This window comes from Pteronotus mesoamericanus, unplaced genomic scaffold, assembly GCF_021234165.1.
Source record: "Pteronotus mesoamericanus isolate MK-2021 breed Mesoamerican mustached bat unplaced genomic scaffold, CSHL_Meso_final contig_180, whole genome shotgun sequence".
Taxonomy (NCBI): domain Eukaryota; kingdom Metazoa; phylum Chordata; class Mammalia; order Chiroptera; family Mormoopidae; genus Pteronotus; species Pteronotus mesoamericanus.
This window is the reverse complement of record NW_026555076.1, coordinates 477,056-490,560: the sequence shown is the minus strand read 5'-3', so window position 1 is coordinate 490,560 and position 13,505 is coordinate 477,056. Positions and strand designations below refer to the sequence as shown.

At 34.5% G+C, this 13,505-nt stretch overlaps 1 protein-coding gene across 1 annotated transcript in view; it reads right to left on the bottom strand.

The window, feature by feature from the left end:
- Nucleotides 1-13,505, bottom strand: part of CEP135 (centrosomal protein 135) — a 58,207-nt gene that overhangs the window by 41,509 nt on the left and 3,193 nt on the right. Inside the window, exons 2-8 of the mRNA XM_054566764.1 lie at nt 13,336-13,493; nt 11,224-11,414; nt 10,338-10,505; nt 8,040-8,181; nt 6,109-6,193; nt 2,624-2,752; nt 1,188-1,403 (exon numbers count right to left, since the gene is read on the bottom strand). Of these exons, the coding sequence (XP_054422739.1) occupies nt 1,188-1,403; nt 2,624-2,752; nt 6,109-6,193; nt 8,040-8,181; nt 10,338-10,505; nt 11,224-11,414; nt 13,336-13,448 (1,044 nt within the window). The 5' untranslated portion in view covers nt 13,449-13,493. The remainder of the gene's footprint in view (nt 1-1,187; nt 1,404-2,623; nt 2,753-6,108; nt 6,194-8,039; nt 8,182-10,337; nt 10,506-11,223; nt 11,415-13,335; nt 13,494-13,505) is intronic.

Sequence of the window (13,505 nt, the reverse complement as noted above, 5' to 3'; positions counted from 1 at the left end):
GGTCGTTTCAAATCTATTTCACTAGTCAGTGGAGGTGACACTCTACAAACTTAATTTAATGATGTACAATAATGGTGGTCTTCAACCTAGGTTATACCCATTCCTGAGATAACACGAAGACTTTCTAGTATTAATTAAAACTATTATATACACATGGTGTTAAGAAATCAATGTCTGACTTCTTAATTTGCACATATAGTCTTTTATTAAATATTATTTACCTGAGAATCTACTGTTGGTCTAGGTCATGTGAGTTCTCCTTTCCTACCCTCTTTCTCACAATTTTTCAAAATAAAGACAAACATCTAATGTCACACTGTCTCAAGATACAAACAACTTTTGAAGTACCATACAAAAAGATAATCTGAAATGTTGGGTTTGGCCAAAATGAACTTTAAGACAGACACTATTTTCTCCCATTATATCTTACTAAGACGTGTATTTCCAATAAAATTTTAGTTTTTTATTTAATAACTATTTACCAAAATATGTGATATGTCACTTTAACTTCTGATTACTAATAAGTGTAATGATAACAGTATTCAGAGGAAAGTGTTAACACTTTGAACCTTAGAGTTACAGGACATTGCAAAAAATGAAATATTTCACTTTATGTAATTTTTTTATTACAAAGCCATTTAATAGGGTGGTGATAAAAACATATTCAAACATAGGATAAAGTTTTGTGAGTATTTAAAGAAAGGGTCATTTGGATTCTAGTGGCTACATTTAGAAGAATGATGTGACACTTTTAAGAGGTCAATATTTACAATCGATGAAATTACATCTTTGGTATCTACATAAATTTAAAGATAGAAAATATCAGCTACCAATTTAAAATTTTTCAAGGGCATATATAGTATTTAAAAAAAAAAACCTTTAAAGGGTTTATGAGCACAACATGACAAAAACGACAGACTTCTGAAGTTCACTCAAAATGCAGAGATAAAAGGACAGATGGAAATCTTGAAGGAAAATAGGACACAGTATAGAGAGCTACCTTAACAGGTGTGTTTCAGAAACAAACTGAAATAACTAGAACAAGTGCAAGCATTTAGAGCATTAAACACTTTAGAAAACCATGAATTACAAAACAAACAAGCCAAAACACCCGAATGGCTATCACAAGGGCCCACGCTCACCGTGTTCTCGGAGAATGAAGGAACACTCCCACCACCTACACATACCTTTGCTTCCCCAATTTCTTTATCGGCAGTCTCAAGCACTTCTTCTTTATGTCTTTCCAACTGCTGTGCTAACTGGTCTATTTCAGTTAATTCTTGGCAGAGTTTTTCATTTTTGTTACTTAAATTAACTACTTCAGTAGCCACTGTTTCCTTGGTTTCCATAAGTTCTTGTATATGCTTCTCCAGGTCTTTATTAGCTTGCTGAAGAAAGTCAACCTAAGTTGAATTTGTAATTTATAAGAAATATGAAAAGGAAAATTATCCTAAGTACTAAACTTCCAAAATAATATTTCAAAATACTATATTTTTAAAATACCAAAAATTAAAACCACAACTATTTTACATTTGCAAACTTATATTGTTTTGATTTGCAAAACTGAATATGTGCTGTTTAATAAAACCACCCATTTTTAAGCATAGAAGGAAAGGACAAGTAAAAAATTTGTGTGAACACTTTTCCAACATACATCAAGTTCTAAAACTATGATGAAAATATAACAATGATAATATTACTCTAGGCTATGCTATCCAAGGTAGTGGCCACCAGCATCCACTTGTGGCTACTGAGCACTTTAAATGTAGCCGGTCCAAACTCAGGTGTGCTATAAATGTCAAATATACACACGATTTCAAAGACTTAGCACAAAAAAAACAAAGAGAATATAAAATACCTTAATTACATTTTAAAACATGAATTATATATTGAAATAATATTTTAGATATATTGAGATAAATACACTATTAAAATCAATTTTACCTGTTTCTTTTTACTTTTGTAATCTGGCTACTAGAAAATTTTAAGTTACATACATGGCTCATAAAATCTTTGTTTTTCTTGGATAGCACTACTCTAGAACTACTGCTGCTACTGGTGCCTTACTCTGTTCTGGTTCATCCCGGGCAGCAAGGATATGTCTAAATTTCTAAAGGTCATGTGTTATGCTCATTGAACCTGTTCTTTCACTTTTAGGTCAAATGCATGGCAGAGAATCAATTACATAAGTAGTTAAAACTACAAGTTTAATATTTGTATTTACCTTTAAATCCTCTTTTCTACATTATTAAAAAAAATAGTCACAAAATTTTTGAAAATAAAGTCATAAATATCCCATCACATAAACTTTGTTAGTATATTCTGATTTATTTTCTTCCAGGGTTTTTTGTTTAAAGTAAATTAAAAATCACATTGTATCTACAGTTTATTCTGTTCTTAAATATTTAACATTATGGTGTATATATTCCTGCCTCATTAAATATTCTTTACAAACATGATTTTTCAATAGCTGCCCCTTATACCTGAATACAATGGCTCTATCAAATTTTCCCCACTGCACATAATACTTCAGTGAACAATTCTGTTACTTTTAAAAACCCATGAACCATTGTAAACAGCTAGGAGTTTATATCCTCAGTAAAATTATGATAGAAGTCATTACCTGAATATTTAAATGTGCAATGAGCTTTTCGTTGGATTTGTTTCTAGTCTCCAGAGAGAGGATGTCGGAGGAGCGGCCGCCATCCAGGGCAATGGACAGCCGTTCTATCTCCCTTTCTCTTAGTTCAATCTGAAGACATAGTCATGATATCATTTTTAAAAATACAGTTTTGAACAAAAACGATGAACACTGAATACACATTTATTTGGCTATTCTTCCATTTTCTTATGTTGAACAATGTATATAAGAGATTAACATTCATATATGTACCCACACTTTTATGAGATTGTGAAATACATATATGTAGAGCAAAAATAAAAAACACAGCAAATGCCAACATAAGAATTGTCAACATGGTATTTCAATTCAATAAATTCTTCCCACTTTGGTTTTTGGGTTTTTTCCTCCCTCCTCTAAGACTGGCATATTTATATAAGAAAGAAACTGTTGTATATTGAAACCGACTCTGAATTACTTCAGTGCTTAGTGGAATAAATGTAAAATAAACAAATTTAAAACACAAAGAAAAATGAATTGCTATTGAAACTCAAAAAGTATAGAGAGCTTGTGTGAATTTAATTAATTATCTATCATTTAGAAAACAACAGATGTATAATAAAAAAGATCACTGTCAATCACAAATTCACACTTACTCACATGCAAGGACTTGGAAAAACCCACACGCATTCAAGTTTTGGTTTAAAAAAAATTGATAATAAACAAGCATTCAATTCACCAATTATTGAACACAGTTCTAGGTATACAAATATGAATAAAACATGGCCCCTGACTTTCAGGAACACAACTTTACAGGGAAAACCAGCAAGTAAACCAACTGCTGTGCAATATGTTTTTAATGGTAGAATAAAGGAAATAGGTATGTGGCACCAAAGTAGTTAAGGGAATAAAGTGATTTACTCTTCATGCTACGTGTATAGCTGTGGAAATTAGTGCAGGTCTTACCAAATAAGTTATGCTCAGAAAGGTTATAATGATGCTATGAAGAGGAGGAAGGATGCTCCAGGCAGTGACACAGAGCACAAAAGAACAAGGTACGTTTGAGGGAGAAGAAATAGCTCAGTATGACTGGCCTGTACTGCACAAGGAAACTAAAGGCTGAAGATGAGTCTGAAGAATATGGCAGGAACTAATCATGATAAACACTGAATATTTAGGCAAGGAGAAAGATTACTCTCAGCTAAAGGATGAATTTGAAAGAACAGAACCAGAGGCAGGGAAATGTACTGTAGGAATGGATGAGAGATGATTAAGGCCAAAAATAAAACAGTGGGGTAGGGTAGAGCAGAACAAGTAACTGGAAGGAGTGCTGAGGCAGGAGAACTGACAGAACTTGACGAGCAGTACGTGAAGGGCAGAGAGGAGATCTGGAAAGACTACAGCATGTTGGCTTGGGCAGATGGTGATGTTACCAAACGAAGGAGGGCACATAGAAGGAAAAAGAGATCTGAGGCAGAAGACAAGTTCAGTACTAGGCAAATGAGTATGAAGAGCCTTTATCCAAGTAGAGATGCCCAGTATTAAGCTGGATACATGGGTCTGGAGCTCAGAAGAGAGGTTCAAGCCTGAAGTAGTTTGGGGGAGGCATCAACATAAGGCAATATTTTAAATCAAGAAAGTAGATGAGACCACCTGAGAAAACACAGGGGACAGGAGTAAGGGTCAAAGACAGAATCCTGGAAAACAGTAATATTTCAGGGAATGGGCAAAGGAAGAAAAAAGCAAAGAAAAAATTATACGGTGCAAAAAAAAAAAAGAAAAGAAAACCAAAAGAAAATGAAGTCATGGAAGAGTTTCGGTGAGAAATTATCAATGATGTCAAATACTACATAGTAGATCAAGAAGATAAAGACTAAAAGAATCCTTTTGGATCTAGCAATTAATATCAATAGTCATTAACCAGGTCGATTTATGTAGTGGGCATGGGATGCAGGGGAGAAGACACATTGCAATAGGTTAAGAGTGAGCAGGAGGTAAAGAAGTGGAGACACAAGAGTAAGATGCTGTGGAGAAGCTGCAGTGAGGAAGGAGGAGGCATTAGCAAGCTAATAAGGGATGGCAGTGATGACGACCACAGCACCTTCTCATGTGACTATTACGAAGCTTAAAAGAATAAAGAGGGCATTTAAGAGTTTGGTAAAGAAAAAATAATTGATTAAGGCAAAGTCTTAAGGAGAAGAAAGGAAATGGGACCAAAAACAGAAGCAGAAAGACTAAACCTTAAACAGGAAGAACATTATCCTACCCATTAAGTCTTGAGAGCCTGAGTGTGAATACTGCTACTTTTAAAGGTAGAGGCAGGAAGTTGAAACAAGGTGATATCCTTAGGAGGAGGGAATTAACTAACAGGTTGGAGAAATGGTTTGAGAGAACGGCAAAATTTAGAGTATGTGCTGAGAAAAACAGAACTCAAGGGGGAAAAAACGATAGGCAGCAGAGTGGACTTAGCTACGGTTGATAACCAACAATAAATTGGTGGTTTCCATCAGAGCGGTCAGATGTTTGCTCCAGAAACCTCAGCCATCTCGTAGAGATGGTGAGACTGGTGGGTTTATGTTCATAAAGTACTTTGAAAAAATGTTATGAAAATGTGAATAAAGGTTAAAAAAAACCAATAATATTCACCTCATGTGCATATTTGATATTATCAACCTCTCTCCATAAAGTAAGTTTTTTGACTGAAAATACTATAATTTCTTTTAACTCCATTTTTATCCAAATAATCTTCAAAATACTTTATGAATATAAGAGTTATACCAACACATAAGTTAAATCTATATTTGTATGTACAAATCACATCACTCAAAAAAATGCAGAAAATGAAAAATGTGTTACCCAATTTAAACTTCAGGAAGCATATTGAGAAAGAAACCCTGTAATTACCCAAATCAGAATTTGGTCAAGATACCAATAGAAAGTATAAAAGAACAAATGTTGTATGGTTTTGATCTACATCTGTATCTATTAATTCCCCCACTTCTTCAGAAAATTGTCTTATGAGACTATTTCTTGTAGGAAAAGAAAAAAACAAAAAATATGGCAATAGAACATTAACTTGCAATGAGAATTATGTTCAAAATGATGAAATTTATAAGTTTAGAGTAAAAAACAAATTAAAAGACCATTATAAAGCATTGCATACTTTAATAAAATACCCCCTAGATGAAAACAGTAATATGGTCATAAAATTATTATTTGGGGAAGTAGATGATTCACCTAAAAGAAAAACAAAGTGACAAAACTAAACAAAAAACTACTATTCACCTAAATTAATAATGAAGTAAATAGACCAGAATTGCTCTAAAGCCATCTAAGCCATTCCAGCTATTAATTTTATTAACAAATTGATGACAAAGATAAAAGCTGTATAAAAGCTCTGTATCAGTAATATTGAATGTAACTCAACTCTATTTACAATCAAAGTATGCTAATCTCATCTTTACTATGCAAATAAATAAAAATCCTACCTGCTTGTTATAATCTCTCAGTCCACTTTCCATCACTGCTAATTTTTCTTGTAACTGATGGACTTCCTGTTGAAGTTCTTGAATTCTGAAACACATTCATAACTAATACCACTATATTTTTGTTAAGAAATACAAAATAAAAAGAAATAAAACTAGATACATTCTTTTATAAATTCTCTACTTTCTGTTTCTCAATGAATTACGAAGTGTTGTGTCATGCATAGAGAATATCATCTTGTAGAGTTAATCACTTAAGGACAGATAAAAAAATTGAGTGGTAAATAATTTAAAACTCAGATCTGCTACTGAATTTGGATCCTTAGGACAACTGTTTGAGATGCTACTGTTAATTCTTAGGTTCAGAAAATTGAGGGTATCTAAAATTCATGATTATTAAGTGAAGTAAGGGTCTTAAATGGGTTTTCTGATCCTTACTGACCCTATCTACCCTAAAATCCTGGAAAGAAGAAAAATATTGAGAAATACTACAATTTCCCAAGTAATTATAGCAAAAAAAAAAAAAAATAGCTATTCTTTTCTGGCACTTGTTAATTCTAACAGAACCAAGATTTGTCAAAATTACCTGAATTCTACAGTTGCCCAAATGTATTTGTACGACATTCAACCTTTCCAAGTATTAACATACACCATATGTGACACAACCACTTTCCAACGGGAAAGATAAAGCCTGAAGTCAGGTCTGCTTTCAAGAAAGATATTCCATGGAGAGGAGTAAGAGAGACTGGACACAGCCTGTCCCCTGCTACTACTGGAACCAACATTTTCTACTAATCTAGGCTAAGAGAAGAATACATATGCAACTGCGCTCATATATAAGCACAAATGACTGAATGAAAACACAATATGCACATGCAAATTAAAACAAGATACTCAAGAGACTAATGCCACCTACGATTGCTTGATAGAAAAGAAAAATGATAAGGAGAAAGATAAGGGCAGAAAACAACATATATGCAGCCAAAAAACTCCTTAAATAATACTAACACATTGTCTAAGAAGTCCTAGATTATAACTGTAATGGAGGAACACAAACTACTTCATGGTTAAGGTCAGATAACTATACAAATACAAGTACATAATATTGTGTGAGGATAACTGAGCTAGGGGAACCTAATGAGTACCTCAACCAAAGTACATTTTTAGACTGTTATACTAAGATTAATAAAGTGCCCCATAGTCCCTGCATAACCTACAAAATTAAAAGTTATCTGTACTACCTCTGTTGGTGTGTCCCATATTTTAAAATGTTTCTCCATCTATGACTGTAGAAGCTGTCACTAGAGCTTTCTTGCTTCTTTGAACCCCCTATACTTCTCTTAATGGGATTTTTGTGTATTTCTCCTGTCTCTTCTTCACTACCAGACTGAACTTCTCAAAAGCAGCAACACCATATTAGTCATTTTTACATTCCCAAAACACTTATATCATGCCTTTCCTCAAAAACTTAACAAAGTTTTAATTGAAACGAAATTTATATCTGATTCCAATTTAAGCAAATATAAACATACAGAGCTAAAGAATTGTGAAGCAAGAATTTCAGAGTCAGTTACAAATCTATCCATCTCCATCAGCATTTGACATAAATCTGAATAAGAGGGTCTAGGAAAAGGCAATTTTACTTTCGATGATGAAACTAAACATCAAAACAACTCTACTGGAATAGGGTCTAGGTGGCACTAAACTGTTGTAAAACAAGTATGGACAGAAACGTCAGTGATCTATCGGAAATCAAAGTTTCTGTAAGTAAAAACATCCTATATTCAGAAAGTTATTTACTGAGTTCTTGTGCAAAGTTCTCTGCTAGGCACTGGGGATACAACAATAAAAGAGACAAGAGCCCTACAGTCAAGAAATTTACAGTTAATCAACTGATCAATTAACTAAAGTCAACAAAAAATTATGTAATTTACCTATTATCAGCTACTTGCAGGAGGTCTGCAATGTAAGGGTCATCTGGCTGAGGAACTGGATAGGAACTGACTTCAGAAGGAGGGACTGGCTCATCAATTTGCATACGCTGGCGCCTGAAAGCAATACTTCTTTTCTTGCCACCTAAAAGAACAAACATGTATTTCAAAAAAGTAAGAAGAAACAAACCATTGTCTTAGAATTAAATATTCCACAAGGTTAACCTTTTTGTTATAAAGTATGTCTCTAGCTCATATTATATATGGATGAACTACTTTCTCCCTGATAAATAAATACCCACCCTGATATTTAAACGATGTCCTCCTGAAATCCTCAACAGACGTGGTAAGACCCAAGTTTTATTTTCTGCACACTTGGCATGTGTGTTCAGATTTAATTTGCTCTTCCACTAGGTGGGGACCAGATATTGTCAAGATTAAAACTTGAGTGTACCTTGTGGCATTTATTATGTGAGCTCAAAAAGTCACTGCCAATAGAAAACTGTCAAACAAGGAACTTAAGACAGAAAGAACTGCCTTAATACACATGCTCACTAAGCAATGCCAAAAGAGCAGATAATTGAAATTTTAAGTAGCAAAACTAGTATATAATGGAATGCCACCTGTAATATAAAATCATGCTATAACCTGAATTAGTGGGGAATGTTTTAATTAATTATCCTTAAAAATAGCAAGAGTTATTTCTTTTTATGAATAAATACACCCTGCCTTAGTGCAAACCACATGGATACCTTTTCTGGCAGCTAACCAAAATTAGACACGTACTTAAAAAACTCACTGATCCTCACGCAAAAAAAAAATAAATAAATAAAAATAAAAAATAACCCACAGCTCTGTCTTCCTTAGAATCCTAACAAATTTGGTATGCTCTTATCTCTTGTTTTCAGGATAAAGCAACCGACTCAAAAGTATTTAAATGATCTTCTTGTACTTACATACCTATACAAGATAAACCATTTTCTTCTTCCCTTATCTACTGATTTTCTTCCTTGGTTGTTCCTCAGTTTTTTCAATGAACTTCTTCCATCAGTCTCTTAAATACAAACTTCCCTACGGTCTTTGGATCTCCTCTCTTCCCAGACTACACAATCTCACTAGATAGTTCCTACGTATCCACAGTTTCAATTCCCAAGATACTCCAATGACTCCCAGCCTGAATATCTGTCTGGGACTACACTTCTAAGATCAGATATACTTAACCCACTATCCTAGAAATCTCAATGTCCATGTCCCATGGAACACCCTCAACACATGCAAAAGTGGATTCCTGCTCTACCTCCCACATTCCTTATCTTAGAAACAGTACCATCATCCACCCACTGAGTCACTTGAAACAGAAATCTGAGAATTCCTCTTACCTTCCAAGTCCACCACATTCATTACTATCTAGGGATCGCACCTCCTGAATCTCTCTGGAATCCGTCCCACTATTTTCTCAGGAAACCAGGTTATCCTTTTTTCTCCTCGACCTTCTAGTTACTCCTGAGATCCTTCTCACTTTCCTTGTCCCTTCTGTCATGGGCTCACAGCCCGCCTCTCCATCTCATTTCCTGCCATCTTGAGTGCCACAGATTCTTCCCCACCTAATCTGTCAACTCGCATGAGTTTCCTCTCCATTCAGCCTCAAGCATGCAGTAACATGACTATGCTTGGTCTCTGTCGCCACTTGGAACTATGCTGGCTTCTAGATCTTCAACTTCCTTCTAATCGTAATCTTCACCTGACCAAATTACTATTGGTCCACACCATGCTCTTTAATCTCTCAGTTTCTACCTAGTCTCACTATCCAACGCTTTTCTACGCCTCATTTACTTCTATAATCTTGATCCTGTGGTTCATACATATTAACAATCTTGTCACTAGCACTGGACAGTCTTCGACCAACCATCAACTTGAATGTGCCCCATCATTTCTTTTCTCTTCCTTGAGAACTACTGAGCATAAAGCTAAAAGTAGTAACATAAATTACAAAAGTACATCTTTTCCATATCCTTTGAGTATGGATTACTTTTATAACTAAAATAGTAACAATAATAGGGAAGAGAATTTAAAACAGTGATTACGGAAATAAAATCCTGGGCCCTGAAGTTTCTAAGCACCTGTAAGAAATACTATGTGGCTATTCAGAAATAAATGAAAGTTTATGTGACTATCCAAACATATCTTTTCAAATACTAAAGTCTAAGCAAGAATATCTAAAGCCTTATTTCAGAGTTAACAGTTTAAATATCTTTAAAAGATTAGATGTATATAATTTGTTTGGAGAAGAAATAGACTTACCAGGAGTTTGTACGACAGCATGCAAATTCTTCTCTTGAAGTTGTTGAATTTTTTCATTCTTAGCTTTACTCTCTTTCTCCAAAAGTTTGAGTTTATGAACATATTGGTTATTTAGAAATTTCAGATCAGCTGTTTCACGTGTACACTTCTTCAATGTAGTTTTCAACTCTTAAAAGATTTAAAGACTACTTTACAGATCAAGAAACCTATAAAATTCTTCCACTTCACAAAAGACAAAAAGTCATCAATTTGAAACACTCTACCTGATTCTTACGCATGCTTGTTTGAAAGGATATTTATTACCTTTTCTACCACTATTAACAAAACTGTAAATAAGTCATCAAGCACATAGTTTTCTTCTGCTGTATGAGCTTAATCTAAACTATGACTTTTGATCCAATAAATTGTGTATGAAGCAAAGAAATTAAAATTCATGCCAGATTTTGGACAGGGCTTTCAGCTAAATGTAAGAAGAATTTATAATAATATAGCCACTTTTTCCAGTACTTTTGAAAATCATTTTATTGTGCCTTCTAGCTCAAAGGTGGAGTATTAAAGAATCAGAATGATATATGGCTTTTAACTCACTTAATCCTCCTATTTTCAGTATATGAAAAACATAAGTTGTTTCAAGAATATTCCCTCAGTTCCAGCATTTAATCTTTTCTATAGCAACTGTAAATCTAAAAACTTAATCCAGATATAGTGTAGACAAACACAGATAAGGATTGAAAATTTATTTTCCTTCTCAGGAACTCTTCTTATTGATAGCAAAAAGATTATCACATTTTTTTAATCTATAGTTTTAAAATTACACTAGCATTTCCTACAAATAAAATGAAATGGGCAAAAGCATGGCATTTAAAAAAAATTCACGAAATTTTACCTTTAATGTCCTGGGCTGATTGTTCTCTCAGTTTCATTAATTCCAGGTATAATTCATTATTTTCCTTGCTCAATCTTGCATTTTCAAGTTTATAAGGTTCCAAGATGAAATCAAAATTGGCACTTTCTTTTTCAGCTTTCACAGCAGACAATTTTGATTTCCGAAGACTTTCTGTTGTATGAACTAGGTCACTAGAATTAAAGAACAAAAAATGTAAATACAAGGAAACATTCCATTAACTTTTTGATAACTAAAAATATAATTATAAGAGGCTTCAATATGTTAATGTTAAGTGAACCCAAATCCAAAACAAACATAAGGAGACTTTCAAGGTACCAGGAAGTGTTAAGAAATTTCTCAAAACAAGATTTGATTGAAAGTTATATACACACAGTTAGAAAAACACCTTTACTCTCCCCCCGCGCTCATTCCCCCATTTCCTATCAGTCACCTGATCCTGTGGAATCTGGGACACTTATTTGTTCACTCAGAAAATATTTGAGTGCTTGCTATATGCTAAGTGCCAGGTACACAATAAATAAGAATCAGTTTCTTACCTTGAAGAACATAGATCAGAGGAATATTTACTCCAACAATATTTATTGAACAGAGAACACAATAAAGAATCCACTGTCAAGGTGGAGTTTATAGTCCACTGACAGTTTGTCAGAAAGTTGTAATACTATGTGATAAACTCAACAAATATTTCAGTGCCTACTATTTGTTCAGTCTGCCCTAGGTATAGCAGTGATAAAGTTAATCTCTAGTCTCGTGGAGCGTGAATTCTAAAGGGAAGTCAAAAAGTAGTTTCCAATAATAATAAGTAGTTAACATGGCAAGTAACAGACATGACAGAGTCCTGCAGAATATGTAGCTAACCAAGCACATGGGCAAGGGAAGAGGGAGAGGAGAGAGGAACATTACAGGCAGATACAACAGCATGTGGAGAGACCAGGGCTGAGAATGTACAACATGTTTAGGGAGCTTCAAGTGGTTCAATACATGGGAGATGAACCTGCAGAGACTGCATCAGGAAGGGTTTTGAGGGCCATACTGAAGACTACAAAATATTTTTCATTCATTCTCTCTTTTCCATCATCATCTCTTATAGTCCCATTATAGTGATTTTTAACCATTTCCATCTCATGGCATACAATAAACTAATTACTAAAATTCTGCAGCATAGCAAAAAATACATAGTTTTTGCCAATCTGAAAAAAAAAATAGGTATAATTTTGGTTCAGTCACACCTGATGACTATTATTGTGTTGGGTACTGTCATTTTTTTAATATAACAGTCTAAGGAAAAAGAAGTCAGTGCCCCTGACTAAATACTCAGATACTGCATTTTTGAAGTATTTTATTTATTTATTTTTAGAGAGAGGAGAAGGGAGGGAGGAAAAGAGGGAGAGAAATATCAATGCCCAAGACAAACATCCATCAGTTGCCTCTTGCATGCCCCCAACTGGGGACCTGGCTCACAACCCAGCCATGTGCCCTGATAGGGAATCGAACCAGCAACCTTTCAGTTTGCAGGATGACACCCTACACACCAAGCCACACCAGTCAGGGCTGGTATTGCAGGTTTTAAAAATTCTTGTGGCACGCCTGTTGAAAATCACTGTCCTTTTGCAATAGTTCCCTAAGTAATTTCCCTGCTCCAGACTCAAACCACTGTAATAGAGCACATGTGGACAGGAAAATCACAAAGGATCTTTCAGTTAAGGTAACATATGACAGCTAAAGAAATGACTAACCACATATTAGAAAACCATTATTAATATTACTAGTAGTTAAAGACCAGTAGGTGAGGCCAACACAGAACTCCCAGTCATATCAGAAAATCACATTAAAAAACCTGTACTACTATTCACAGGGAAAACCCTCAGGAATGTTTCCTCTGGATGGTATCGCGTGAATGGTGATCCGGGGGTGGGGAGGCCCTGAACTGATGATGGAGGAGTAGGATCTCAGAGGAACAGATGTGTTTCAGGTGATTTAAGGGCTTTTTGAAAATCCACCCATTGCTTTATTGAAGCATGAAGTTCAATCAGAAACCAGGTAAATGGGATTAAGGATCATACAGGTTTAGAACTGTGGTTTCATCTTTACCTGAAAAGTTTTTCTACCAAAGGTAAACACTCCACTGTCAGAGTCTGCCGGTATCCCAGCTGATCCAGTCTTTTTCTAATATTAATATACTTCCTTTCTGCAGCTGTAGTCATCTTGTCTTCCAAAACTAGTTTTATTCACTTCCAAAAATTAAAGTCCTAAAAGAAAAG